The sequence below is a fragment of the Ascidia mentula genome, chromosome 2 (assembly GCF_947561715.1).
Source record: "Ascidia mentula chromosome 2, kaAscMent1.1, whole genome shotgun sequence".
NCBI lineage: Eukaryota > Metazoa > Chordata > Ascidiacea > Phlebobranchia > Ascidiidae > Ascidia > Ascidia mentula.
In genome coordinates, this window is record NC_138567.1 from 10,760,262 (window position 1) to 10,775,164 (window position 14,903).

The following is a 14,903-nucleotide window of genomic DNA, read 5'->3' on the forward strand; positions in this document are numbered from 1 at the left end:
AATGTAAAGAACAGCAACATAACGACTAAGATAAAACAACATGGAATTTATAAGTCCAATTATGAAGAGTTTTTCGTATTAATATATTACACATAACACAATAGCACAAATATGTGTTTAGCGGGAGAATGGATCGCTTGCAGAAGATGATGGTGGGCGCCCAGAATACAAGTTATGTCACGCACTGCTTGCTGCCCGTACTTACAACTCTCTATCGCCATCTCGGGTCGTACAAATTTGGACAGGATCTTCTGTGTAAGTTAACACGCCTTCAGACTTATTCTTTGTTGTTTTGACCTCATTCAAAGACGTCATATAGGATAATTTCACTTGTGTTTTAGGATCTTTATTTCTTAGTTTATCGTTTATACCTTGCAGTGGATGAGATACAAGTTGCTTGCTACAAAATCCTTAACGGGCTGTACAGTCTCGGTACAGGCAAAGAAGATTTTGTCGAACGGTAGGAGCTTGCTTTTTTCTGGAAAAACCAGACAAAAAATAACTAAACCATTTTACCACAGTTTACAGGAAAAGGGAAGTCGAAGGCTCTCACTCAAGCGGGTGTCAAGCATATTTGAAACGTGAGCATAAACAATTATAAAGTGGTTCATGTTCTCGATGTTTCACAGTTTAAATTCACGACTGTTTCTTCAGTCACCGATCGCAAGTTGGAGAGTGTCTGGCTGCTTTCGCGAGCGCCTTTCCTGTCTCATTTCTAGAGCCTCGCCTCAACAAGTTCAACGCCTACTCAATCTACAACATACTCAGCATCAAGGATAGAAAAAGTAATACATTGTTTTCGTGCGCTTACTACACCACACACTAAATGCCAACACAAGTACAAATATGGGTATTCTTGTTATATTAAAATATGTTTGTCAAACTATCAATTAATTTATTACATTTAACTTGAATTACAAAAAGAAACAGAGTTTTTCTTGTAGTGTTGGGCTTGCCTTCAAAACTGGAACACTTGACTCCGCGTCTCCCTACTTTGAAAATCCTGCTTGACGACATCGGCCGACTTGCGGAATCTGGCGCAAAATACGACGAGGCGCCTGAGATGATTGACATTATTCTTCCAATGATCTGCAGGTGGGTGTAAAATCACACAATGTGAAATTTCCTTGCCAACTCACGGAATAAATGATTGCTGGTATCTGGCGCAATACAAACGTTCAATCTTCTCCAGTTATTTGACCCAATGGTTGGAGCAAGGCATTGATTACATTCATCTCAATGCGAAAAACAACTCTCAAAGTCCGACAGAAACTGATTCGGCTGCTCCTGGAGGTTGCTCCACCTCCGTAGCACATGAGACGATGAGTGCAGTTTTGAGGGACGTACTCAGACTTATTCACAACAACTTGGGGTTAGACGAAGCTGATTGGATGAGACGAATCGCTGGTATAGAATTTGTCATGAGCTCGTAGTATCAATGTATTGATTTTCTTCGTTTGCGTTGTTAGCTACGTAGTTGTGAGATTTTGGTTAAATTAATGTGTTTTTAAACTCTTGAAACCAGTGTGATCTTGTTTGTATATCTGCTCGGCGATATTTACTTTCCACACAACATTTACACACATTTCTACTCAGTATACACTCTTCCCATTATGGTTCGCAACGAGAAAGACCTTCTAACCACTCAATTCCTTCCCATTCTTCACAAGACGCTGAAGAAACTCAGACAAACCCGTGATCTGGAGGAACAGGTACATATCTAATACCAATATGTGGTAAGACATTGTGTGTCAAGAATACCCATTGTCCATCGCATATGCATAATTTACCGCCTGAAAATATGGCGGCTCATGCAGTCTTAACTGTGTCGTTCTCCCTCTAGTTGGCGAGTCACCATGGCAACCCGAGCAGCGAGTTGCTTAACATCGTAAGTACCCGGTTATTGTGACAGACAACGAGTTAGCACTTGGGGTTGAACTTTGCATGTCTCGGTAAAAAGTTTTAATGGCTTTTTCGAGAACGTTTTGGTTGTTGTCCTGTTTAGAAATCTTTAGAGATTTCTTTGTACGTTTTAGTGCGAGCACTGTTTTTGCAAAATTACACTTGCTTTGTTTATATTATATTATATATACGTTTAAATATTCTTTCATTTTAATGTTATATGGTTGCCCTTGGTTGTCCGAGTTGCTTTATTTTTAGTACAACTAAAACTAATCCTTGCTCGGTTTGGTATTTGGAATTGACTGTTGTGTGTATGAACAATTTATTACTGTTCCGTAAGCTTTTTGGTTTACGTTGAGCGATTCAAGTGTGTTTAATCATTTACGTTGCACCTTAAGGTGAAGTACGAGCAGCGAGTTAATGACGTATCAGATTTGGAGCTAGTCATGTTGGAGGACTACGGAATCCTAGTCCGCGACCTGTACGCCTACTATCCCTTACTTGTGCGCTTCATTGATCTGAGCAAGTAGGTGCAGTGTATGGTATTTAGTACTAAAATGGTGTTTAAATGCATGCACAAAGGTGGTGTTACTTGTCTTGTAACTTTTTAGGTCAAGCTGGATTGCAGAGAAGAATGAGGCAGCAGTTGAATTGTTTCAACTTGTTTCAGAAATCTTCGTTATTTGGTCCAAGTCGCTGGTAAGTGTTAGTCGTTTTCTTGCAAAAAAAACATGCTATCTGGCGCGATCCTGATCCCTCTTCTTCTGAGGGCGTTGGCATTGCTTGTGCAGAATAGTGGAGTTGTTTTTGCTTCTAGAACTTTCGTCGCGAAGAGCAGAACTTCGTCATCCAGAATCAGATCGACAATATGTCAGTCCTTACAGCTGACAAAAGTGCGGCACCCAATGCTGCAGGGTTGTTGGTATGCGAAACCGTCGACTTTTTACAAGAAATATTCCGATTTTTGTACGATGAAACAAACCTTTCCAAGCTTTTAAACTGTTTTCTGCAAAGCTTTTGTGAATATAATGTTTCTTGTAATAATTTTTGGGTTAATTTTGCAGTCCTTGTCCATGGTAATACAACTCTTTTGATTGACTGCAACAGGCCAGTCGCCGATTAGTGAAAAAGCGAGGGGACCGTTATTCCGTATCGACATCGCTCATCGTGGTTTGCGTGAAACGCCTCCTGCCTGTTGGACTGAACGTGGGTTTGGCGGGAGACCACAAGCTGGTGCATGAAGCCAAGGGAAAGTTCCACAAGCGCGAGTCGGACGAAGACATTCGCGAGTTTCTACTGAATAATCTCGTCACGGAATCGCCCGTGTCTGTACGTATGTAAATAGACGGGTTGGTTAAAACGGTTGATCGGAAAAGTTTGCAGGAGCAAAATCGGTTTCTCGTGCAATTAATTAGCTGTATTAAACACATGGGGAAGTAGTGCGCACTGCAGTTCTTTTTAAAGCTGTCTATGGCCACTGAAGTTCCGCAATGTCCTTTTTTCCTTCACTAAATGTATGACTAGCTTCTTAAACGTACCAGAATCTGGTCCTCGATTACCCATCTCATACCAACGACACAGTTTTACTATCAAGTTAGGTGTAATAGTTTTATGAAGTATTCAGGTAATAATCATATCCTTTACAAACACAGATTATAGTATAAATGTGTCTTGGTAGAATTTCTAAACGTTTTTCTCTGAAAGGATTCTGCAAAGGAATCCGAATCCGAAGAACTCCGAGAGCTCATCGCAAAGCGAGTTGACTGGCTTTTGGAAATATCTCGTGTTCAGTACCATTTGTACATGGTAAGTCCGCTACAAACGGTCTTTTAAAACAATAAGTTCTTTCATTATTACCCCGAGTATGTGTATTAAAGGTTGAGCATCCATCCAAGTCCAGAAGAGCAGTTTGGAGAAAACTGATGTCCAAACAAAGGAAGCGAGCGGTGGTCTCATGTTTCAGAATGGTTCCTCTTTATAATTTACCCACGTTAGTAGTTCTGTTCCTTTGTGAATTAATTAAGAACTAACACAGACAATCTCAATAAATTTTGACGACTTTTGACCAGCTAATTTTTAATGATTAAGAAGGGGAAAATCACCTTAAATTTAGAGGATAAAAGGGCTTATTTAGCAACAACTTTTTACATTATTTGATATTTAACCGTCACGTACAAGTCTGTTTAAAAACAGAACCATCATTATATTAATAAAAGTCGTTTCAATTTTTGGGTCAGAAACATTCATGTACGAATTTTGTTGCATCTGGGCTCAATAACAGCTGATTTTTTTCGTTTGATTTAAAAGTAGCGCAGTAAGGGTCATATTATAACCCTTGTGCCAAATTAGACATCGTGTTTCGAATTGCTTCCTTGACATCTACAAGAAGAGTTGGCTGATCGAGGACGAGCAAGAGAAATGCGCTCTCATTGATATGATATCGGTACAATTTCTGGGCCCCACTTACTGTCTTCGTGAATGTTGTTGTGTTGAATGAGGCATGCGGTCTAGTAGTGGTGCAAGTGCATTCCGGTTAAAAAACAAAAGTATTCTATCTGTTGAGGTCGTTTCGAAACCTGATCGGTTGTGGTTTAACTTCAAATTTAGGCTCTTACGGTGGTCAATGCTTCAATTTGATATTGTTATGCTGGCCACACAACTCGTAGTTGAAATGGAATGAATTCTGTAGCTACGTTTGGACCACAACAAAAAAACGCTATTTTGTCCACATCGTTTGCCATGTTAAGATCGGCGAAGTAACTTTAACTTTGCACAACGCAGACACAAAGCGATTTCCTTATTCATCGACCATTTCGCTGACCGCTGGGTGGCAACCGAGAGACAATGTCTCTCCACTCGGTTTCTGCGGGCTCTACATAAGGTATACAAGCTTAAATTGGCGTTTGCATAGCTGCGCTGATTGTTGCTTTTGGCGCTTATAGATAGTTAGACTCTAATCCGCTGGCACTAACGATTCCCTCGCATTTCTGGACGCTATTCATTTCATCAACCGCTTATCATCATATTCCAGCATATCAGACAAACCCAAGCATTTACAGTATGTCTGCTTTGCACGAAGCATGATCATTTCGTATTTTCTGCACCATAGTTTTGCTCGGTACGCATTTGAAGGTTGTATGTTCTCAATGGTTTCGGAGCATGCGCTAAACTCGGCTAAAACATTGCTGCATGAATGTATGAAACCTGTTACTCTTGACAAACTGGCTTTTTAAACTGTGCAGCCTGGCCAAGAGGATGGCAACCAAGAAGTTTCAATTTCCACATCAGATCCACTCCGGCAACTTATCCAAGTATTTAGTATGGCTGCGGTCACTTCGCAAGGGTAAGACATACTGTATATTACATTATGTTATACTTCGGTAGTTTTTCCCGCATGTTTCGTTTATGCAACTGTGAGGGTCCGATTCTCGTATGCTGAATGAAGCATGTGCTTAAATAAGTCTAAGTTTACATTATTGGGTCAGCGCGTTGAAGGAGGACGAGCTTTACCTCAATTACACGGAGTTGATGTCGAAAAGTTGTCACACTGGTGATGATGACGATGAAGAAGGTGAAGGCGATGACGAGACTGGAAAATCCTTCGAGGTAAACTGATTGCTTTGTAGAAAGTCCTTTTTACTGGAGTGTTTTTCTACATTAAAAGGGCGTATGACAATTTTCAACGACTTATATTTAACATAGGTAATAAATTACTACTCAGGAAAATTCATAGATTTAACCACCGTATTTAACCCCTTTGACGTAGTGAGATTTCTATTCCTTTATGGTTTCAGTGCCTATATTGTTTATTCTAAACCAAACATGATAGTTCTTTAAATGACAAATTCCTACTGTATATACGATAGCACGGAACACTTGTTGCCTGGTTAAGGTGGTAGAGGTCTCCTATACGTAAATGTGTAATGCCATGGCTGCGAATCTAGTGAACCTAATGATACGTGTGTAAGTAACATGCGTAACCTTTTACTCTAAGGAAAAAGAGCGCGAGAAGCAGAGGCTTCTCTATGAGCAGAAACGTCTTGCAACCAGGGGGGCATCGGAGATGGTCTTGTATAACTTGAGTGCAAGCAGAGGAGAATTGTCTGACACCGTCACCGGCACGTTGGAACTTGGTATTGCATTGCTCACCGGCGGAAATCAACTAATACAGAAGGTTTGTTATTACCTTGCGTCTTCAGATCGGCAAATTGAGTCACTAATATACATATACATATTTTCATGTTTTTTAGGAGTAAAATACGCAGTAATATATAAAAAAGTGCAAAGCCCAAGCTTCCCAACCAAATCTTACAATGAAAAGTCCGCAGACCTTTTTATTTTAATTTTGATTTTTCACTGTTACTCTTACGAGATTTGTGTTGTGCGACCGATGCTTTTGTGTCTTTTGAAACACAATGACTTTGTGCAGATCATGTTAGAGCACCTTCAGGCAAAGAAGGACGTGAAGTTTTTCACCAGCGTCGCCGGATTGATGGATCAGTGCAGGTAGTTTTCGCAGACACTGTTGCAGCACTTAACATTGTTTGACAATTACGAGATATCCAAACCCCGAACACATATTTGTTCGCAGCGTTTTGGATTTGAATGCATACGAAAGATGCATCAAGGCGGAAACATTGGGTCACGTCAACGATGGTTCTTCTGCAGGTAGAGATCGTTTTTTTAACACTCTTTATCCTGCTACATTATTGCTTACAGGGTATCTTTATAATACGCAAACATAATGTGCGGAGGCTTGTTTTATTTGGAATAAATTTTCGCAACCCTACCGTTTAAGTTCAACCTTACCTATTACTTTACCCCCAACTATATTGCCATAGGTTTTACTGAAGAATTCAGGTCAATTTCAACAGGTGATTTCACTTCCAGCTTCGATGCACAAAAAACTGCACTTTAATTCTTGCAGGAGACGTTTTGGCGAAACGCACAAATACACAATTTTTCTGCACCTGCTTAAAGCACTTGTGCTTGTTCATTATGCACTGAACTTTCACTTCGCCTCAAACGTATTCTGTGCTCAATATGAATGGGACGAGGTAGTATCAACAATAAGTTCTGTAATTGGATTTTGTTGTTTAGGAGAGAAAACGATGCATGACGCCGACTTCACTTGTGCTCTGTTCCGCTTCCTCCAGCTGTTGTGTGAAGGACATAACGCAGGTTGAACATCCATCTCGTTATTACGGGGTTTTACCTTTTTTGTGCCTTCTAGAAACGCGCTGCTAATGTTATTCGCTACAGTATGCTTCCCCGTTAACAATCTTAGTATGGAGTTTACTTATCAAATCACACTGAAATGACTCAGTACAAGTGTTCTTTCATATACTCTTCAAATGGCAATGGCGTCACACCAAATGGAAATACTTGCGAAAACAACAATATAGGCTATTGATGTTATTTCCCCGAAACAGGATAGTTTTAACAGCAACCTCCACTGTGCATAGACTTCCAAAACTACCTCCGGACCCAGGTTGGCAACAACACAACAGTAAACATAATCATCTCAACCGTCGACTACCTCTTACGCCTGCAAGAATCCATCAGCGATTTCTATTGGTATTACTCCGCCAAAGAGACGATTGATGATAACGTACGTATTATTTCTTGCATAACAAAAACAAAACAAATCCACTTTATGCAAAGAAATCCTTTAGCAAATCGTATTTTTCTGTGGTAACAGGGACAAGAAAACTTCTCCAAAGCTATTCGAGTCGCCAAGCAAGTTTTCAACTCGCTTACTGAGTACATACAGGTACGCCACTGTTTAGTTTAATATTTTAGCTTCTATTGGAATTGCTACTGTATCGTTACAATTATCTCTTTTATACAAAAACACATGAAATTGGTATATTTGCTCTTGATTTATAAACAGAATAAAGTAATTTTGCCTGGTCTAATTGTGTGGAGTTTGTATTCTTGTAGTGTCTTGCATAAACACTGGTGTAAAAATAGTTACAATAAAATTATCCTAATTAGTTGCTTTTTCAAAAAAGGGAGGTACCAAAAAGAGATTCAAAGTAATACGTAAAACATGTCACAGGGACCTTGTGAAGGAAATCAACAAGCTCTTGCGCACAGTCGTCTCTGGGATGCTGTGGTCGGATTTCTTCATGTATTTGCCAACATGCAGATGAAGCTTTCTCAGGATTCAGGAAGGCAGTTGTCCCTTCTTAACGAACTTCTCGACCTGCAGCAAGATATGGTCGTCATGCTCCTTTCAATGTTGGAAGGTATAACGCTTTTACATTATTTACTATTGGTGACTTCGCCGAACCTAAAACTCGTTACCGCTTCCTAGTCAAACTTCATTTTTAATTTCCAATAATTTTGCGCGATATCGACCGGCCATGTTGATATTAAACATTGCGTTCTCAATTGTAACACAGAAACACCATATATTCCATGTATAACCGTTATCTTTATTCAACCATAACATAGTTTGTATGCTTCATCCCTGCAGACCTCCTTGTATTGCAAACGGAGTCAGTGCTAAACTTGGTAGCCTACACTGATGATGAACACAGTTGTGTTTGAAGCGTCTGCTTACTATGTCCACCATTTTAGCTTTGGGCTTCTTATTGAAAGTAGCAAGCTCGTAGTTTAAAAATTTATTCAGAAATAAAAATTTGCCAATCACCAGCCCATTTACATGTGTTTTCCCACACAGGCAATGTTGTGGATGGGACGATCGGGCGCCAACTAGTGGATACTCTCATCGAATCCTCCCACAACGTTGGTCTCATCATCCGATTCTTTAACATGTTTCTCCGACTCAAGGACATCACGGAGTCAGATCGGTTTAAGGTGTACGATCCCGACAACAAGGGCGTCGTTTCGAGGAGGGACTTTCACCGAGCTATGGAGGCGTCGAAAGTTTATTCCAGGTAAAGAAAGATGCCTTTGCACGTTTCCACGAAGTCTGTGCTTTTTAGTCGCGGGATATGGTTGCAGCTGAAACTTTTACAAAAGCTTTTTGTTCGCAAATGGTCGACAAACGGATGTTTTCTGTGATAAACAAAGTCCCTCACAAACCTTGTTTGATATTTGTAAAACTGCATTTGTGAGTTGTGTGCGCTGTAGTAACTTGCAACTAAATCGATATTTTTAACAATCCAGAAATTTGCATTGCGTGCTTATTTGTAAGAGCTTACTTCCGTTGGTTAACCTTATATCACTGTGGTAGATAATTTAAACCAATAATTACACTTGAAAAATTGGCAACAGTGACGAGATAGAATTCCTCCTGAGCTGCGCACTTTCTCCTGAGGAAGAGAGTTTGAACTACCACGAGTTCACGGAGCAATTCCACGGGCCTGCCGCTGACATCGGTTTCAACATGGCCGTGTTGCTTACGAACCTTTCTGAACATATGCCGAAAGACACGAGGTAAAGGGAATCTGTCACATCTCTTTAATCTTGTGTGATGTTCTAAAGTGGAAAACTTGTAATAGTCTGTGGAATAGTGAATAAATTGGGGTCGTCTTGCTATTCAGGCTGAAGAAGTTTCTGGAAATGGCTGAAGCTATGTTGGAATATTTTCAACCCAATCTTGGTCGCATCGAAATCGTAGGTGGAGCGAAAAGGATTGAAAGAGTTTATTTCAATATTCGGTCATCCAGGTACGGAAAAAGAAGTTTTCTGAATCCAACTGTTTTACCACGTTTTCTGCATGTTTATTCTAAATTGCCACTATTTTTATTTTACGCAGTTTATTCAAATGTTTTTTTCAGTTTGGACCAGTGGCACAAACCGCAAGTTCAAGAGTCGAAACGACAGTTCTTCTTTGACGTCATCAACACCAACGGCGACAAAGGAAAAATGGACGAGTTTGTTAATTTCTGCGAAGACACAATTTTTGAAGTAAGAACCCACAAAGCCACTGCAAAACTTCAACGATCGCCGACAGCTCTTATTTTACCATAACGACTACACGTGCGCTGAACCTCAAATTGGACATATATTGTATGTTTAGATGCAACTTGCGGCTGATATCAGTGAAGCTGGTTTTGGGGATGGTAGTGGAGAAGCTGAAGAGGAGGAAGTTGAAATTGAACCTGAATCCGGGTGAGTTTTTCTATTATAAGATGGAGGATAAAAAATGCATTTATCATAATATAAAGTAGTTCTGAAGCATTAAATAAATTAAAAAACATTAGCGACCGAATTTTTTCCAGGTCTCCTGTTAGTGTTGGTGGTGTTTTGCCATCTTTCAGCATGTCAGGAATCAGGAAACAAATCGGAAAAGTTCGGGCAATGACGTGGATCGAACTCTTTGTTGCCCTCTTCTGGTCGGTGTTTGCGTTCAGCAAGTCTCTCCTGCGACTGGGATTTTTCTTTGCACGGTATTTCATAAATACGCTCATATCACATTCCTGGCCACGGTTAAGTAAATTTCGGATCTAGACTTAATTAGCTTCCCGCAGTTAGATAAAACCTCGACAATTGCGAAAGGTCTCGGTCCACCTGTTGTAAAATAAGAGATTTTTGTGTGTAAGATTGGTGCTGGCCTTGCTGAGGACTTTGTTGTTTTCCAACTCACTGATCTTGGCGGTGAAAAGCACCACAGTGACTCAGCTGGTTCGAGAGATGCCTGATCCGACTATAGAAGGGGTCGAAGAAAATACCTCGGTGGGTTCCGTAATACTGTTCTAAATTCGTCTTCAAATCACTTACATTGACAACCTACTCCAAACAATATAGACTTGTGATTGTTTCATTGCTTTGTTTGTAGAAAAAAGAGGATTGGTAATGTATCGTTATAATTGCTTGTTGTGTAGGCTTCTGGTAGCGGAGAGGAATTTCTCTACGAAAGAAATTCCGCCGTCCATGATCCTAAAGATGAACTCTTGTCGGATGTATTCGGAATAGATCTTTCGTAAGTAACAACTTATATATGTTTTCGATGATCACAACACAAGTTACGGCCCCTAACGTACCATTAAAAAAACTCATATACTTAATACAAAATGTGTTGAAGTTAAAGCGCCAGCGAATGTACCCCTTACTTACAGGCATGGCAAGGAATTGATTAAGGCTGTCGTGAACCCGAAGAGGGATGCGGGATTCGGCGATTTCACAGTTGAAGAGGCGGCAGACACATTGAGCATGATTGCTTCCGATTACGACAGCGGAATTTCGACCCCAGTCACTCCGGCAGGAATTGTAAGGAAGAGGAGGAGATTCCGCAGAGGGAGGACACATGATAAAGGTCCCATCACTAAGAGCGTATCATCGGATGTAAGTTGGCATATAAAAAGCGTCATGCCATTGAAACAGCATTATCAAGTACTGTGGCAAAAATGTAAAGTGCTGCGACGTGTACCAGTAAAAGTTGCGTAACTTGCAACTAAATTTATCACCTACACTTGTTCCCAACCCCAGCAAATATCCATTACTCACCTGATTTGTTTGCTGGTTAATACCGACAGTTACCAGAGTTTCAGTGTCTAAGCAAACGTTGACCCGTCTTACTCCACCCAGCATTCGTCCACCGGTTCTCCCGACCGAGGCTCGCAGCGAAGCACCAACCTCGCGGACATGAAGGGAATCAGCTTCGACAGTGATCACGTGACCACGGAAACGCAAAGCTCCTCATCGCCATGGGGACACTGTATGCGCGAGTGCGGAAGACCCGCGCGTTACACCACAGAAGAAAAGGTAGAAGACAAGAACGCGGCATTCTGGGATCGCGTGAACGGAATCAACAACGGAATACTGGTGGGTGTTGGATTAGTCACAGTCTCACAGGTCGGTGCGGTTTGTTTTTCACGATATTTGATATGTTTCGCAGGGAATGTTTGCGAGAAACTTTTACCACTTCAAGATCCTAGCCCTGGCTGTGACGTTCGCAATCAACGCCGCGCTCCTCTTCTACAAGGTAAAGATACTGAATGTGTTTGTTGCAGGGCTACTTCATAAATTGATTTTGGTCTACGTTTTGTTCCAAGCGAAATTTTAAACGAGTTTTCTCAGTAACATATTGAGATTGAAAAGATGTCCTGCCGGAAGTTTCACATATAACGATATATTTTTAAAATATTGCTTTTCCATAAAACAAGTCATAAGTCATACTCCTGGTGAGTTCCCAGGCCATTTTTGTCAATCAACACTTGTCATTATAATAGGAATGTAATATTTAATTATAATAAACAACTCCATTTACGTTGGTTTAGTGGCAAACCATCAGTGGTGATTTGGAAGGAAACGATGAGGGCGATAAAGAAGAAGTGGCGCAGATTTCCATGGACGATGACGCGACGGACTCAATCGTTCTTCCTGACGATTATCCGTATTTCGAGCAAACGCTTCGCATGTTTTGCACCATACATCTGTTTCTGAGCTTGTCCATGCTCGTGTCCTACTACAGGCTAAAGGCAAGCTGACATATCTTAGGGTTGATTGTCATTTGGAATTAGGTTTTAATGTGGAATTCTGAGTTGATCCACCGTACAATTACAAACATGTTTATCTAGGCTATTATAATTTAATAAAGTGTTATTTGTTAAGAAATGTTCTCATGATAACGGGAACGGTTTAAAAAAAAACATTCCCAATGACATATGTCTGATAGAAGAGGTTTAAAAAACTTTCCAGAAAATGAGTCATTGCGCAAATTCTCAACTCCAAACGCTGTATTTAGGTTCCGTTGGTGATATTTAAGCGAGAAAAAGAGGTTGCTCGAAAACTGGAGTTTGATGGTCTGTACGTGAACGAGGACCCAAGCGACGACGACTTGCCTGGCCAGTGGGACAGATTGGTTATATCTTGTCCGTCCTTTCCATCCAACTACTGGGATAAGTTCGTCAAGAAAAAGGTCAGTGCAAACAAATACTATCTAGTATTTCAAATGAATGAACATTGGGAGACGTCCATGCCGAATGTCGTGCCGCATGTTTTTCACACTAAGAAGACCAGCGATGACTTTTAAATAACATTTGAATTTGTTGTAGAATTTTCGGGCATTCTTTAATTTTCTGTGTGCAGGTAATGGACAAGTTTGGGGCCCAGTGCGGTCAGGACAAAGTCCGAGAACTCTTGGGCATGGATCAGTCGACCACAAGTTTCCTCTTTGAGGAGGAAAAACCGGAGGAGAGCTTTGTAATGCAAATGTAAGCGTGAATTCTGTAGAATGAGAATCATAAACTTTACGTTTCTTAGGTATAGTAAATTAGTGTAATATTTTTAGGGCAATGACGCTTTCTGTGTGCAACAATAAAACATAGAAAAATTGTTGCAAAGGTTATTGTCGCATTTTTCCTGCAAATAGACAGCAATTTCTCTGCAAATGATTTTAGTAAAACAGTTAGTTGAATTATCTACAGTTCTTTAAACAATTTAGAGCAAGACCAAGTTAATTCAACGCCGATTAAGCAAACGGTTACCTTTTTGACTTAAATTATTTTATTTGATTGATATTAACGGTTTTGGACATGTTATTTTGGAATACGAACATTGAAAATGTGTTTGAGACGCTAAAACTACGATATAACATACTCCATTCAACCTATGGATTTTAATATTTCTACACACATTCCCGTTTTTGCAGAATAAACAACTTCGACTCCAAGTATACGCTATGGAAAACAGGGGTGATTTTTTGCGACCAGTCGTTCCTCTACTTATTGTGGTACCTTATCATGTCAGTTCTGGGCCAGTACAATCGCTTCTTCTTTTCTCTGCATCTTCTGGACATCGCCGTGTGTTCAAAAGGTCTCAGGACGATCCTCACGTCGGTCACTCACAACGGAAAGCAGGCATGTTTTTAATTCGTTGTTTGTGGCTGACTTCATAACCTTGCTAGCATTTATTACAAGAAAAAAAACGTGATCACCGTTGGTCACTTTGTGCCCGTGGCACCTTGGTGCGTGTGGTGGATCATAAAGCCCCAGTCTCCTTTAAGACCCTGTTTTTTTTAGAGAGTTACATAAAACTGGTAAAATTAGGCTCGAATTATCAAAAATTTTGGCCAGAAGTAACTTTTTCTATTTTCTTGCAGCTCATTCTGACCATTGGACTTCTAACGGTAGTGGCATACCTCTACACTGTCATCGCATTTAACTTCTTCAAGAAGTTTTACAACAAAGGAGAAGGCGACGAGCCAGACTGGAAGTGCCACAACATGTTTACCGTAAATAAACTTGGATAACCTTTAGAAGCCTAATTGCTTTCACAACGTGGAAACGTAGATGTTTGATGAGCTGTTCTCTTGTTTAGTGCTTCCAGTTCCACATCTACGCCGGAGTAAGAGCTGGAGGTGGAATCGGAGACGAACTTGAGGATCCCAGTGGAGACGATTACGAGTTTTATCGAATCTTCTTCGACATTTCCTTTTTCTTCTTTGTTGTCGTCATATTGCTCGCCATTATTCAAGGTAAAATCTGTGTTCTAACGTGCAGTTAAATGATTTATGGATATATTAAGAGTGGTTGTGATGTGGGCTGCATACATGTATGAGAATGCAAAAAGTTGCTAAATAAAATCTTGTTCTTTGTGTTAGTGAATGTAAAAATTTAAAATCTTTGTGTATTTAGTTAGGTTACTCCTGTACCTATACTTAGCTAAAAGCTATAAGCCCTTTTATAATATGTCATGGGCATCACTAATTTCTCAGCTTAAACTTTTGTCGTCTGTGGACAGGTTTAATTATTGACGCTTTCGGGGAGCTGCGTGACCAACAGGAGCAAGTGAAGGAGGATATGGAAACGAAATGTTTTATTTGTACGATCGGCAATGATTACTTTGACCAGGTTCCTCACGGGTTCGAAACCCACACTATGCAGGAACACAACCTCGCAAATTACATGTAAGTTGTAATTTGCCATTTTCAGCCAAGTTTCTGGTGGAATGTACAGTAGGCTAGTCAACATTATCACAGTACAATACATGCAGTCTCTGAGGCAGTGTTTCTCAACCAGTGGGCCATAGCGTAGTTTTCGCATGGGCTACAAAACAGGGTGAAATATGTTAACAGGACCAAAAAT

At 40.3% G+C, this 14,903-nt stretch overlaps 1 protein-coding gene across 1 annotated transcript in view; it reads left to right on the forward strand.

Annotated features, from left to right (window-relative positions):
• The window catches only part of LOC145888389 (ryanodine receptor 2-like), a 42,556-nt gene that overhangs the window by 26,662 nt on the left and 991 nt on the right, over positions 1–14,903 (forward strand). The window contains exons 71-112 of the mRNA XM_082979125.1: positions 122–255; positions 379–460; positions 522–581; positions 655–785; positions 945–1,095; positions 1,193–1,407; positions 1,597–1,712; positions 1,844–1,888; positions 2,301–2,428; positions 2,514–2,601; positions 2,720–2,824; positions 3,010–3,231; positions 3,607–3,708; positions 3,780–3,892; positions 4,252–4,345; positions 5,145–5,245; positions 5,388–5,508; positions 5,897–6,076; positions 6,332–6,408; positions 6,494–6,570; positions 7,003–7,083; positions 7,368–7,513; positions 7,604–7,675; positions 7,964–8,153; positions 8,591–8,807; positions 9,148–9,309; positions 9,417–9,542; positions 9,654–9,783; positions 9,896–9,987; positions 10,098–10,265; positions 10,419–10,551; positions 10,701–10,798; positions 10,935–11,160; positions 11,404–11,640; positions 11,714–11,800; positions 12,096–12,296; positions 12,563–12,736; positions 12,907–13,031; positions 13,469–13,676; positions 13,919–14,050; positions 14,137–14,293; positions 14,560–14,725. Of these exons, the coding sequence (XP_082835251.1) occupies positions 122–255; positions 379–460; positions 522–581; positions 655–785; positions 945–1,095; positions 1,193–1,407; positions 1,597–1,712; positions 1,844–1,888; positions 2,301–2,428; positions 2,514–2,601; positions 2,720–2,824; positions 3,010–3,231; positions 3,607–3,708; positions 3,780–3,892; positions 4,252–4,345; positions 5,145–5,245; positions 5,388–5,508; positions 5,897–6,076; positions 6,332–6,408; positions 6,494–6,570; positions 7,003–7,083; positions 7,368–7,513; positions 7,604–7,675; positions 7,964–8,153; positions 8,591–8,807; positions 9,148–9,309; positions 9,417–9,542; positions 9,654–9,783; positions 9,896–9,987; positions 10,098–10,265; positions 10,419–10,551; positions 10,701–10,798; positions 10,935–11,160; positions 11,404–11,640; positions 11,714–11,800; positions 12,096–12,296; positions 12,563–12,736; positions 12,907–13,031; positions 13,469–13,676; positions 13,919–14,050; positions 14,137–14,293; positions 14,560–14,725 (5,670 nt within the window). The remainder of the gene's footprint in view (positions 1–121; positions 256–378; positions 461–521; positions 582–654; positions 786–944; positions 1,096–1,192; positions 1,408–1,596; positions 1,713–1,843; positions 1,889–2,300; positions 2,429–2,513; positions 2,602–2,719; positions 2,825–3,009; positions 3,232–3,606; positions 3,709–3,779; positions 3,893–4,251; positions 4,346–5,144; positions 5,246–5,387; positions 5,509–5,896; positions 6,077–6,331; positions 6,409–6,493; positions 6,571–7,002; positions 7,084–7,367; positions 7,514–7,603; positions 7,676–7,963; positions 8,154–8,590; positions 8,808–9,147; positions 9,310–9,416; positions 9,543–9,653; positions 9,784–9,895; positions 9,988–10,097; positions 10,266–10,418; positions 10,552–10,700; positions 10,799–10,934; positions 11,161–11,403; positions 11,641–11,713; positions 11,801–12,095; positions 12,297–12,562; positions 12,737–12,906; positions 13,032–13,468; positions 13,677–13,918; positions 14,051–14,136; positions 14,294–14,559; positions 14,726–14,903) is intronic.